General features: G+C 35.9%; 1 protein-coding gene across 1 annotated transcript; it reads left to right on the top strand.

Moving 5' to 3' along the window:
• Positions 1-755: 755 nt before the first annotated feature.
• On the top strand, positions 756-8,079 carry LOC147908721 (uncharacterized). The gene is made up of 2 exons (XM_087408720.1): positions 756-1,589; positions 1,891-8,079. Exons 1-2 carry the CDS (start codon positions 1,166-1,168, stop codon positions 1,902-1,904), a joined length of 438 nt encoding a protein of 145 aa, XP_087264846.1. The 5' UTR covers positions 756-1,165; the 3' UTR covers positions 1,905-8,079.
• The last annotated feature ends 5,853 nt before the right edge of the window (positions 8,080-13,932 follow it).

Here is a 13,932-nt window from a genome sequence, read left to right as displayed (position 1 = left end):
CAAAAGTTGATCTTTTTTTGCAATACGAGTGTTAATAGTCGTTTCTAACGCATTTTTATCTGTTGAACACGAATTCATTGGCTTTTAACTATCGCGTTACAATTTTAGGAAAATAGCCTTAAAGAGGCTCTATAAATGTCTATTTTAAAAGTTTTTATGAAAGGAAATGCATTTTGTTTCATTTCGGTATAATTTTTCGAAATGCAAATCTTCCTATATATATATTAGGTGTTGGAATTAATTCGTAGCGTTTTTAATGAAAGAATGTTATTTATTTCACATGAGCATTAAAAAATATATTAATGAAAGTACTTCCCATCACTTGTAAAACGCTACGAATTAATTCCAACACCTAATATATAGAGTAAAGAAAGATCAATCTTGTAGAAGGTAATGATATATCAGTCGTTTTAAGTAAAAATATTCATCTAAATGTATGTTCTATTCTGAATTGGTTTTCGAGATTTCCAAGCAAAAATATTTATATGAATGTGTATCCTATTCCGATTTTCGGAAACCGATTTCAATTTCAGAATTGAATGCGCTGTTGTAAAATTACTGTTAAAAAAGAGATACATATATTTTTTTATAATTCATTGTTTAATTGGACACATTTTTTAAAGTTTATAATAAAAATTTTCATCGTCTAAACTATTTCGAAAACTGTTCAGAATAGAATATACATTCATATGAAAATTTTTGCTTCAAATGGTCGATACCTAAAATATGTCAGTTCTTAAAATATTGTCCTTTTCTCTTAGAACAATCAGTTTGTATGATATGTGCATTATTCTCTAAAATATACATTTTTCATCTTATATGTACACTATACAAATGCATACTATACAAATGCAGTAAACAAAAGAGACACGAAGACTTGTTGACAACTCAGCGTTTAAATGAAATCTCAAAGAAAAATATCGACGTGCATATTGAATTCAATTGTTCGTTCATACGTACACCCTTTTTGTACGACTTTATATAAAGATGCAGCATCATTTTGGCTCATCGAAAAGTGTCAACGAAATCAGTTAAACCATCAAAGGACCTGTCGACCGATAAGTGAGGAAGGTAGAAAAATTTCGAGGAATCGCTTGTCCATCAAGATTCGGGCAAAGGAGGATCGTTGAAGATCCATTACCGAACAATGTCCGGTGATTAGCAAATGCCAGTGATGCTAACGACAAGCAAACAAATCATGGCTTATCCTGGATTACGTCTCCCCAAGGGATACTTAGTTGCTACGACCAAGGTCTATACCCCGGAGCCTAGTTCCGAATATTATACACCGCCTGTCACTTCCCTCTGCTATGGCTTATGCCACACGAACTCCTCCTTTAACCTGTCAGGTGAGAGACGCCGTACCAGTTATCCGATGGAGAGAAGCCTTGACGAACGCCATCCGCAAGACTGGCTCTTGTTCGATCACCACAAAAGAGAACGCTTGCCTCTGTATCCGTCGACGTACCTTTACGGAGGAAACAGAGTTTGGCAAAAGGATAATCGACGGTGTAAGCTGATGGTTTACACCGAAAGGTGTTGTACGCTATTATGGGCCCAGAAATTGATGTACACAGGCTTTGTTGCTCGTAAGTAATATCGCGAACGATAGCACTTGTAATACAATTTTCATAAATGTTACTCTTGTAGCATTTTTCAATCCTGAAAAATTTACCAAATTATTTTGAGCAAGAATAAGAAACTAATAAATATATTTTTAATGAGATAGGCATTTAAATATATTATTTGATATTTTATATCTATCAAATATTAAATTATTATTACATTTTAGTGTGTTGAAATATCATTCTTGAAATGTCAATTATCTTAGACTTACTTCAAAGTCAGACTTGCTAATTTTGATCACCCTATTCCTTTGAAATTACGCAGAAGGACAGGACTAATCCAATCATCTGATGCTAAATCACACAAGTTTAGCAAGCAAGTTTCTCACGCTTACAATCTACAAAAAAGACACTGACAGTTTGTGCTAAATATATTTATTTAATTATTTCAAGTGTATTACAAACTGTTGTGTATTCAATGCTGTCGATGTCTCTTCAAAAACATTTTGAAATCGGTAACGTTGTATAAATGCTTAGTCACGTGTCTCTGAAACATTGTCGGCGTAATTTTAATAACAATAAGATGAATGGTGCGTTTGCGTAAGGTTAACACAGTCGTCTCAAAGACTGCTCTGTCAAATACGCCAAGGTAAAGTGGCAAGCTAAACGAGAGTCGTGAATGCAATATGTATTATGCGTATGGAGATAATATAGAGCCCCGGGGAGAGGTGGTGGCTGACTGAGTTTATTTCGAAAGACAACAATAGAATGCATCGTAGAACGTATTGTATGCAGGAGGGCGCGGTATGGCTCACAATGCCTGCTGCATTATGTATCGCATGCTGGTGGTTATCTCTGTGTGTTGTAATCCTAAACAACCGTCCATACACGCATTTCGTGCGGTGTCCGTAGTGCCAATGGCGTAGCTACGTCCGCGTCATAACACAGTGTCCAAGTGAAGAGGCTTATTATGCAACGTGTGTAAAAGTTAGGTTCTATTAATAAATCTTGTCAAAAAATACTATTTTAACGGGAATAAATTTAATTATATTATAATAAATTTAATTATATTATAATAAATTTAATTATAATATAATTAAATTTGTAAATAATTATAAGATTTATAGTCTCGTAAATATTATTATAGTATAATTAAATAAATCATTGTAATTACAGGGTTGGCCATATTCGACGGAAAGATGTTTTTTAAAAAATCGTGTAGACAGCTTAATAATAATTTAATGACTTCCATTTTTTTTTACTTGCGAATGCTCGTACATTACCTTGAAATAAAAAAATTGATGTTCGAAAATAAATAATGTTTTCAAATAAATATGTATATATCTTCAATTTCATGCTATTCTTAGACCATTTACAAATTGTCTGCATCCATAAATAACAAGTACGCTTTAGTATTTATTTTTTAAAAATAATTCAAGTCCAGAGTAACAGTCCAAAGTAAATAGTCGATCATGCTGTTTCGAACAAACATAAAGCTTCGTTGGAATCCCTCTATTTTCGAAAAGTTCTTTCGGAAACATTTAAAGACACACCAATCCCGTGCGTGCGATTCGACAATGCCATCCGAAGATTGGTCACAAGAGACCAACAATTTTGACCTCGGTAAATCTCCTCTTCTGAAAGTGTAGAAACGATCCAATCAACGCTATTGGTTTCTACTATCTTCCCTGGCGGTTATCCCTATGGCCATGATCTTTTCGCACTCAATAGATTCCGTACAATTTGTAACTCCGTTGGGGGTCCGTTTTCGGCTTTCGATTTTTGACACAGTACAATAGCTGAAGTTGAAGCGATGAACGGATATTTATCGTGTACAAACGACATTCTCAAAAAGATGACATTCTCGTTCCAATAATAATCGAATAATAGATTATTTCGTAGAAAGAAACTTCTCCGTGGATGCACTCCGTCGATACACTTTAAAAATCTAATCCAGCGCAAAATATCTTTTTGTAAGGATGCTGAGTTTCACGAACAAATCAAAGCAGAGAAGATGTCTTCGACATTGACAAATAGAAAAAGAAGACAAGTATGAGAGAGCGAGGAACAGGAGGAAGGGGAGCAAGAACAATATTTTGAGCAGCATCGGTATGAAAGAAAACGGATGGATAAATCTGGGTGTCCGGGAACATCGTCCGCCAGCTGGTTTCCGTCACTCATGCGGTCTCTTTGATCTCTCTCGCGTGTCTATCGTGCACTTAAGCGCGTTTTCTCAACTTAATTTCGACCCACACGAAGCACAGTCTAGTGGCTCGCAGCCGTGGTTTACTTCCGCTGCATAAAAATGTCTCAGTCAATAGATCGCGTTGATTTAACTGATTTCGCAGTACTGATAATATCTGTAAATATAAAAGAAACACGTTCTTTTTCTTACTTTCTCTTAATTCTTTTATCTTCTATACGAATATTTCTATACAAGTGTAAATATTGTGACAGTATTAAAATAATAATACTTTTAACGAGACTTTTAACTAGCACTAATCAAATTGCGTATATTCGACAATTTTTAGCTTGGTAAACAATTTTTTCTCAAAAAAATTAATAGATTAACAAAAAAAAAGTACAGTTTTATCTACAAAAATTTTTTTTAATTTTTCTTACGACTTTTCTTGATCAAGTTACGCGACTTTGAAGTTATACTTGCAATTCTTACAACGAAAGTTGAAATTCAGCGAAAAAAATCATCGCAAAAATGTTTTAGCTCCCCAACTTTGCGAAGTTATTAATTTGAAAGCAATCAACAGTGCAAACTTCGTTCTTTAAAATGCTTTTTTTAATTTTTTTTGTGATGATTTTTCGTCGAATTGTAACGTTAGAAATACTTGTACGAAATACAGGCTTCAAAATCTTGTAATTCGGCCAAGAATAATTATAAAAAATTTTTTAAAAAGATTTTTGCAAGTAAATCTCTGTACTTTTTTATAAAAGTATTAAATTTTTTGAAAAAAAAATTTTTATCGAGCTACAGATTGTAAAAGGCACGTAATTTTGAGGAACATAATGTGATCTTTAAGATACAGAAGAATTGTAAAAATGTTTTTTGAAGAACGGCTAAAAGCATGTTAAGCTTTAAAATGCTCGTTAATTTTTTTGTTTGCGATGATTTCACCGAGTTTCGGTGACCTAAAAATTATGCAATTTTGAGCGTTTTAAAAGTGTTCCCTATTTTGTTGAATGTATCTATTATGTTCATTATCAATAATTTGCTAATTAATGTTTATTGTCTACAAATAAATTTTCTATAAAAATATCCTTCTTTAACGGATACATTTTATACATTCATTGTAGATATAAGTAATTAGTATATGATAGAAATGTAGCACTGATTGATTACAAATGTCAAGGTTGCAACACTGATGTTTCTGCCAAAAGTACTTTAAATAGGTGACACCTGTGTTGACTACTTTATATTTCGCAGTGTTGCTCTTTCTAGCGAATGTATAAATAACAAAATGCATAGCGATACGTCCTGCGATCGTTGTCACGACGCGCATTAAGAGACAAATGACTTGGCTAATGGATACGTTACAAAATCAAAGATGTGCAACGCCGACACTCGCGCGTTCCTTAATTAACTCTCTTTCTCAGTCCTTAAATATGGAATGTCTGCTGGCAGCTACGTGGAACGTCGGCTGTGCAATGTCGCTGACGTCCGAGGAGACACAAAACATGCCGGACGCAGGCGCGCCATTTATCATTCCTACAATTAAGGTTGAATTTGTGACAACCACTTAACGGAATAATGCATCTAGGTCTGCGACTGGTTTTTGGCTTAATAGTTCAACGAGAGATATTGCGCGGAATATAAACGCATCAAGTTCTTAAGAGATGAACGAAACGGGTTTCGAATCCCACGTTTCGCAGGAGCCCGCTGGCCGCGTGATTGATACGGCTCGAAGTAAAGAATGCCGCATAGTTAGACCAACGTAATTGTTGCGCACGTCCGCGCGCAATAAAGCCGTTTCGCAACCTAGTTGAAAAATATTCGACGTACGACAGCTACTTTTATCCACGGAATATCCGAGATAATTGAAGATAAATTATCAAGTGTCTGCCAAGCCGCAACGGACAATTAATCTGCTTGATGACATACTATTACGAGCAAGATTCCACAACGCAAAGCGCGGAGTCATTGGGATGCATGCGGTTTGAAATATAAACCGTGTTGAACTGAGAGAACGCCAACAAAACGCGGTCCATTAACATAATGCATGTCTACTACAGAAACTTCACACAAGTTTGTAGCAACGGAAGTGATGTCACGCTCTCTCTAACGTCACAATGGTTCATAAATAAGTTTCAGCTTGTATGCCGAAACCTCCATTCACGTAAAAATCACAATACCATGGTGTCACGAGACAGCATCAAATTTACGGTTCGTTTAACAGCTTAACAGGAATACTGGCTCGTTCGATGGGTGGCCGATGAAAAACACTGCATGCGGATACAATTGCATCATTTATTTTCAAGTTTTATGTAGCTACGTGCCAACGGCATTAAACAGGGTCGTTATACGATAAAGTTCGCCCGCATATCCGTACAGCGGAATAAAACAAATATAAATGTAACGAAATTCCGAAATTGTCGCTTCTATCTGATGCAGACTCGAATAATCAAAAGGTGATCAGTTTGTACTATCAGTTTGCACAAAACCTCATGTATTAAACACATTGGAACATTACAAATTAAAACGTAATGAATAATAGGATTAGGAATAGTCGTGTGACAATTTTAATCTGCAATTTTAATTTTTACACTTTTTCGTGATAAAAAGATTATTCCCAGTTAGAGATGAAAATTACCGAAAAAACTAGAAACTTTGAATAAAAAATCTAGTAAAAACCAATTCTGTACTCTATCTCTGAAAATTTTTTATTCAGATATCAATGTGTATTTTTTTTTAATGTTTGTTGCCATATTATTGTTCGAGAATTCAGTCTTTACATTTATTCAAGAGATTATTTATGTGCAAAGGTAATACAAACAATTAAAATGTAATACATGGCTGCCTTCAGAAAAAACAGTTTTGAAACTGTTGTAAGATTCTTTAATATGACTAGTTCTTATTCTTAATTCCTTCCTGGACCTAAATATATATGTGTGTGTGTGTGTGTGTGTGTGTGTGTGTGTGTGTGTGTGTGTGTGTGTGTGTGTGTGTGTGTGTGTGTGTGTGTGTGTGTGTGTGTGTGTGTGTGTGTGTGTGTGTGTGTGTGTGTGTGTGTGTGTGTGTGTGTGTGTGTGTGTAACTAATCATATTAACATTAAAAATCATTATTAACGATTTTATTTTTGTATTAATATTATATTTCTTGTGTAAAAGATAGGATTCTGAAATTTTTGACTTTTCAATAATTATGTTTCTTATATTGATGAAATGTATGGTTTTTCATTACTTTCTTTATTTTCATAGTAATTTATTTGCTTGGTCCTTTTAATAAATAAGAAACGTTGATACTTTTAATGTTAAAAAATCTTACAACAATTGTGCAAAGCTGCTTTTTTTACTGAATATAGCCAATGAGTAAGTGGCAGCCATGGATATATTTATCCAATTTCGAAAATCGACTTAGATACCACAATAACGCAAAACCATTTCCGCCCCGATATTTAAAATTAAAGACAAAAAATATTAAATAATATTGAAATAATGTAATCATTAAACGACTATTTAATGACTAAGCTAAAGAAAAATTAATTATATGATTTTTCAAAATTTTGATTTAAGAAAAACAATTTTTTAACCATAAAAAGCCGATCTATTCGGTTTTTTACTGTAAAAAAAAGAAGTAAAAAAAGTCTGTTTTTTTTATCATCTTTATATACGTATTCCCAATTCGCAGCGGATATTATTCGTGATCGCAAACCGTGAACGGATGCGAATATTCACCGATTTTCGGCATCTTGATCATGCGATAACGGAAAATGAAGTAACGCTCGCAAAACGGGATCCACCGCTGATGTGACGTAGGCTGGGGAGGGGGGGGGGGGGAAAGGTCGGAGACGTCGAAGAAAATTCATGACATCGTGTCGGATCGAAACGCAGCGCAGCGCCGCGCCGATGCGATGGCTAAGCATCGTAAGTCGCCTCGTTCCCTTCGCCTTCGCATCGCCGCGCGCCGTGGCACGTCGTAACGAGGTACGAAGGAAGGCAGTCAAGCAGAGTCAGGCCAGGCACCAGGCGTCACGCCCGCCAGTCATCGAGCTCGTCAGTCGCCCACGAACGCTTATAAAGATTCTCGCGAGCAGAATGTAGATACGAGCTGTCAGCTCGACATGAAGCATGCCGCCGACAGCGCACGGACAGGCGGGACAGGCGGCGGAACAGGCGAATCTATCTCCTCTTTCTTCCCTCCCCCTCCCCCCCCCCTCTCTCTTCTCCTTCTCTATCCGTCAGGTTTGCTTCTTTCCCTCTTGCACTTCTTGCTCTCCGTCAGCTGCCAGCTGAATCCGTCTTCCTTGTACTCTTTCCTTTCTCCCCGTCGCTCTAACTCGGTTAAGCAGCGCGTTTCCGTCCTTTTGTCATCCTGCTTGTACTTCTCGTCTCCCGCGATCCTTCTTTTCCGCTCACTCACTTAGAGATTTCTTGAGATACTGAACTCTCATTTTCTCTTTTTCTTATTTTTTTTTTGTCTTCTGTTTTAACTGCATTAAACTTGGTCCGCTTCCTCCTCGCGCGACCCCCCGTTACGCTACGCCTCGCTCTCTTCTTCGACAAGTGTTTACCTCGCTTAGCGCATTCGCCTTTTGCTATCGTAATCCGTTTGGACTCCTTTTTCCTTCTTTCCGTATACCACCGTGTTCTTCGCTTTTTCCTTGTTATCCCGGTTTCTTATGTTCTAATAGCGTGTTGTTCCCATTGTGATTCCGTTTAAATCGAGATTCCATATCAATGTCTTCTTCGTAGACTTCTTTATCTTCTGCTCAGTCCATTCGTGTTTGACGACGAGGGTTTACCTATCTAAGGTTACCATCCATGCTTTTATCCCTCGTCCTGTTTTTTTTTTTAAGGTATGTTCCGGAGATTTTTTCCAAAAACATCCGGAATAATTATGAGCGTTCGGTTTTAAGGAATCTTCTAAATATTTTGTTTTGACTCCCGTGCTATCTTATGTTAGTCTCAAGTGGATTCTAAAGTCGTCTGTTTTATTGACTTAATAAGACTTAAAATTCCCTTAAGCCATAAGAAATTGATCAGTTAGTGGAATATGAGGAGGATAATCGACTCTGATCAATTTTTTACGGCTTAAGGGTTACTACATCTATTGTAGATCATGATTTTGTTCTAATCAACAATTAGATGTAGAATAATTCTTCATTGATTATTTTTTATCAACTTTACTAATCTACGCATTTTTGCGTTCAGGATTGCAAGCGAAATGTCCGGGGTTTTTGGTCTGTAAATTTTAAAATTTTTACATAGCAACCTCATCATGTACGACAGGATCTCTGCTGCGTAAATCAGGCGAAAGGTATGACCACAAATACTTCTTTCTTACTTTTCATTCGCACGTTGCAAGGCAATCTGCAAAAGGTCAATGGTCTCTCATCGCTCTCGACAGGCCTTTTTGATTATGTGAAGCTTTTGTCGCTCATCATGCTCGATTTGTTAACACTTCCGGCTACTCCGCGAAGTCAATGTACCGTTCGAGCACGTGGGTCGAAAACTAAACTTCCATGAATGACGATCGTTTATTTGATATTCATTTCGGCACTCTCAGAAAGACGGTCCGCCAGGCCCCGGGAGAGAATTCAATGTTCCTTGTTTTTTTCTACGTGGCAAGTTTTAAGGAAACGATCCAATGATGTTCCAAGTAACCGCGCAATTTGACAGCAATAAAAACGACGATGTTAACACGGTTGTTTATAGAAATACGTTATTACATGCCTTGTTGGATGATGAGGAAGAACACGTTGCACTTTCAGTTTGTCTAGCGGATATGAGATAAGCCAGACGCATTTCCATAAACGGAACGTCGCCTCTGCATTTTTCTACTTACGGCGATGCCACGTTTACGTCGTGACTTCCGCTCCAGGTGTTGAGCAGCGCGATGCCAGTGCGAAAATGGAGTTATTTTATGCCGAGCTTACGAGGATCGTTTCAGAGGAGCCTCACGGAATAGCAGCTATCTATGTACCGTTTGGCCTACGATTTACACTTGCACATTCTCTCTCTCTCTCTTCCGTTCTCTTTTAAACGTCGAGATTTAGAATGAAAACCATGACATATGCAATGCAATAAATGGTAATTGATTTTTAGCCTGATTCTGTCGTTGGCATACATATTGATACGATAACGTCAAAGTTGTTATATCGGCAAACGACTCGTGTTCAATATTACTGAATATAAATGGGTAATTTAACGCGACTTGAAATATCCCTGTCACGAATAACTGACATCGTGCAAGAAATATTTCTCAACTCATACATTACTGAAGTGAGTACAAAATTTGAAATCCGCAGCATTTCATGTAATGTTCTTATCTACATTCGAGAGAGAGAGAGAGAGAATTTTTCTCCTATATTATCTAAAAAGAATATATAATCTTTAGGATCTTTTTTCTCAAAAAGAGAATAGTATCTTTTCTTTATAAGGATAACAATGGAGATTAATGAAAGATTCCAACATGAATAAGAAAGAAAACGCATTATAACGTAATGTGTTGCTTACGGCTATTTTGTAGTTCGATTCTAGGCTCTCTCTTATGTAACATTATCTTCTCACCAGATAAAAATCAAAGATTTTCTTCGGCTCTCTTTGTAATCAAATATTTTATAGTTTTTTCTACCTGATTTCAATTTTAACATTCTAATAAAATCCCGCACATTTTTCTAGACAATTTAAATTAAAAAATATGACATTTTATTATGTCATTAACTGTGTAGCATAAAAACACATATTTATTCATTTTTATATTTATGTAGTTTTCAGGAGAAAACCGTTTTAAGTCACACGAGATTTAAATGCGAATGTTGCGACTCGAAACGTTACATTGTTGATTGTCAGCGGAAATTTATTCGGCCTGTCTGTCTGAGTTACGAGTAGAAAGCTCGATAAGGCAAATCGTGCAAGCGGTACTAAAATAGCTGAGTATATTTATGATATTCATTACAATTTTATCTAATCGACTCGAGTACCATTAATTATTACTAGCTGCGAACAATTACGCTTCATGCATGTCTTCCTGAAACTTTCTACAGAACGTAAGCGGCCGTCTGTACGTCGCACTAGTGATTTTACAACACTTACAATTAGTTATGAAAGCATATATATCTTTTTTAAGTGATTCGTATATCATTGATTCCATATTTTTTCATTCGTAAAATCCATATGTATGTTATATGTCTCGAGAAAGGTTTCGAGAAAGATTTTATAATAATTGAAAGATTTTTTATATATTTTTGTATTTTTGACACAATTCTTGTTTCAAAGTCATATCTTTAACGAGAAAACAATAAAAAAAAAATCAAATTTTTCCACATATTTTTCCATTATATGGAATTACTGATGTTGCGAAAAATAAAAACATTTTTTAAATAAAAAACTTCTTATATAATCCCTACACACATAATAACGATTCATAAATTACAAACATCATTTTACTGCACAATCTGCACATTTTAATCAGATTCATGTTTAATAAAATAAATTAAAAAGTACAGTAAGTCATTTTATTATTATAAGCAGATTATCTGTGTTTAATTAAGATAAACAGAATTTTGTTTTAAAGAAATAATTTGGTTTAATAATTTATACAACAGGCAGATGGCGGCATCAAAGGAACGATTAAGTAATACTGTGTGACAGCAAATCCGGATGAATAATTCGCGTATCATTTCGCTCCATATCATTTCGTATTGCTCCTATGTCAGTCCGTGCCATCTCATTTCGCATTACACGTTAGGCTGTTTCGTATCACCGCCACGTCACTTCGCGTCACTGGCATGCCAGTTCGTATCACTCTTATGTCATTTCCTATCATTTTCCCGTCATTTCGTATCCATCGTTATATTATACGACATTTGGCGGACAGAAACAAAGCAGAGAAAGGAGGAGATGTGAGTGACGTAGAGATAACGTAAAGGAAATCTTTTATTCAATGCTTAATTTTAGTAAGTAGCTGCTTATTAAAATCCAATTTGCGAGAAACGTCATATTCGATGACGTCGAATTTCAATGATTGGAAGAAGATCAATAATTGCGACATTCGCGAAGAAAACGTGTATAACGCGTGCAGTAAAATTATTAGTTATATCAAGATCGATGGTGTTATTTCTCAAAAATTTTGAGTTGACAGGATAAGATGGTAGGTGGGCGCAAAGCTGTTCGAAATATTTACTTAGGATAGCAAACTCTGGCAAAAGTAACGAAGGAAGGAAGGGATTAGCCTACAACTGATAGCTGGGACTGACACATACATCACATATGTCTTATTGTTTGCTTTGAAATCTTACAAAAATGCGGTCTACAACAAATTGTACTGTACATATTGATCCCTTCAAAAGTGAAAGAATTCAAAAAATAAATTTTTCCAAAAAAAAAAAGAAAAAACCGTTTTTTAACTTGACAGAAAGTTATTGATTAATCAAAAAATATCGATAAATGGAATATATTCTTACCTTGATTAGATGTCATGTTTTTTTCATTTTCGTTACTTAAAAAAAATCCCTTATCCCTTTTCAATTGTAACAATTTTGAAGAATTTTTTAAACCATCCTTTTTTAGTTGTGACGATTTTGACGATTTTTTGATGAAATTAATTTATGTTTAATAATTGACAGAGTAATGTCTACCTAACTTATTCGGTAAACTCGAAAATCATATTTGTTAAATTTTGTTACTTTTCAAGTAAGAGAGCAATAAGTATTGCAATAATTAATAAGAATTGTGTACGGACTATCTTTCAAAAGTTCCGCGAATATCTTAAATTTTTCGAAAGAAAGTTTATCATATTTATTTACTAACATTTAAATTTTATCTCGTTATTAAAAAATTTTATTTCAATAAAAATAAAAATTGATATTTCCAATAAAGTAATTACAACTATAAAAAAAAATCACAATTTTATTTAAAAATTACAAGGTGCTTCAAACTTTTGAATGGTGGTTATGTATGTATAGAATTTTTAACATGAGTTCGATGTAATAATGTCATTCAGGCAGGTACTTTAACGATTTCAAGCAATTAGGGGGAAAAAATCAGTTAATGTCAACCGCAGACCGCATGTATCCTCTTTTACATGGAAACACAAGAGCTGGCACGACGATGGGAAATTTGATGCCCGATTAACTGCGCGGGCAATCGATCATTCCCACGTCGATCAAACCAGTCTGCGAACGATCGGCGAACAATCACGCCAGCGAATTGTAGCCAATCGATTATCACGATACGCGGGCGTGCGATATGTTGGATCGCGAGAGAGGGAAGTGGAGAATTAATCTTGATGTTAATTAGTTACAACAATCTCGCGTAACTGCGGTCCACTAGTACGTTCCGTGAAAAAGAAAATATCCCTCCCCCTCCCACCCTTTTATTATCATTATTACCACTTACCATGATCATTACCCTCGCTATTACTCACTGTGGCAGGAGCGCATGTGCTGCGTACGGCCGTAATAATAATCTTGATTGTCTCCGGGCACCGGCTACTCACGCCACTTCGCGCCAACACGTCCAATTATAGTCACACAAGGGTGCTACCGGTGACGGCAACGACGTCGTTGCAGGCATCGTCAAACGGTCGCCATCATCGCTGTCGCCGTCGCCGTCGCCGTCGCCGTCACCGCCGTCGACTCTTGGACATTGCCGACTAGCACGATCGTGTCGTTAATTGAATCAAATCAATGCAAATTTTCGAACATTTTTCTCTGGAGCACAGAGATTAGAGGAATCCATTCTCGAATCGCAAAATATAGTCTCACGCTGTCGTTTCTCCTTTTTAATGTTAGAACTTCGAGTCTAAATTAGTCCAATCGCAGTTCAAGGTAAAATTGAATGTTTACAAGGGAAGGTCGTCACCATAGAAAGTATAGATATTTTTTATTTAATTATAATTATTTATAGAAAGTCACAAAAATCTAAAGCGCGTTCTAGTGTTAAGAAACAGATATTTCGAGAGCATGAGTAATTACCATCGTGTCTTGGGCACTCCATTAACGGCTATCATATATCCCTGACATTGATAAGAATTTATGTTCTCATGGTGATTGTCGGAGGAAAGTTGATTTCACGCGGTGGCCGATAAAGTTATTTGCTTATAGCCGGCTCGGTGAGATATTGAAAAGTAGTTAAACATATTAATTACGATAACCTGTTATTTATCGTTGATGATTGCGAATTTATGCGCAC

The sequence above is a fragment of the Acromyrmex echinatior genome, chromosome 8, assembly GCF_024713525.1.
Source record: "Acromyrmex echinatior isolate Ae372 chromosome 8, ASM2471352v2, whole genome shotgun sequence".
NCBI classification, from domain to species: Eukaryota; Metazoa; Arthropoda; class Insecta; order Hymenoptera; family Formicidae; genus Acromyrmex; species Acromyrmex echinatior.
Note: the sequence above shows the minus strand (reverse complement) of the source record. Positions and strands in the feature narration are given on the sequence as shown.

Excerpts from the sequence above, each read along its gene's own strand:
- LOC147908721 (XM_087408720.1), top strand. The coding sequence starts at position 1,166 with ATGCCAGTGATGCTAACGACAAGCAAACAAATCATGGCTTATCCTGGA.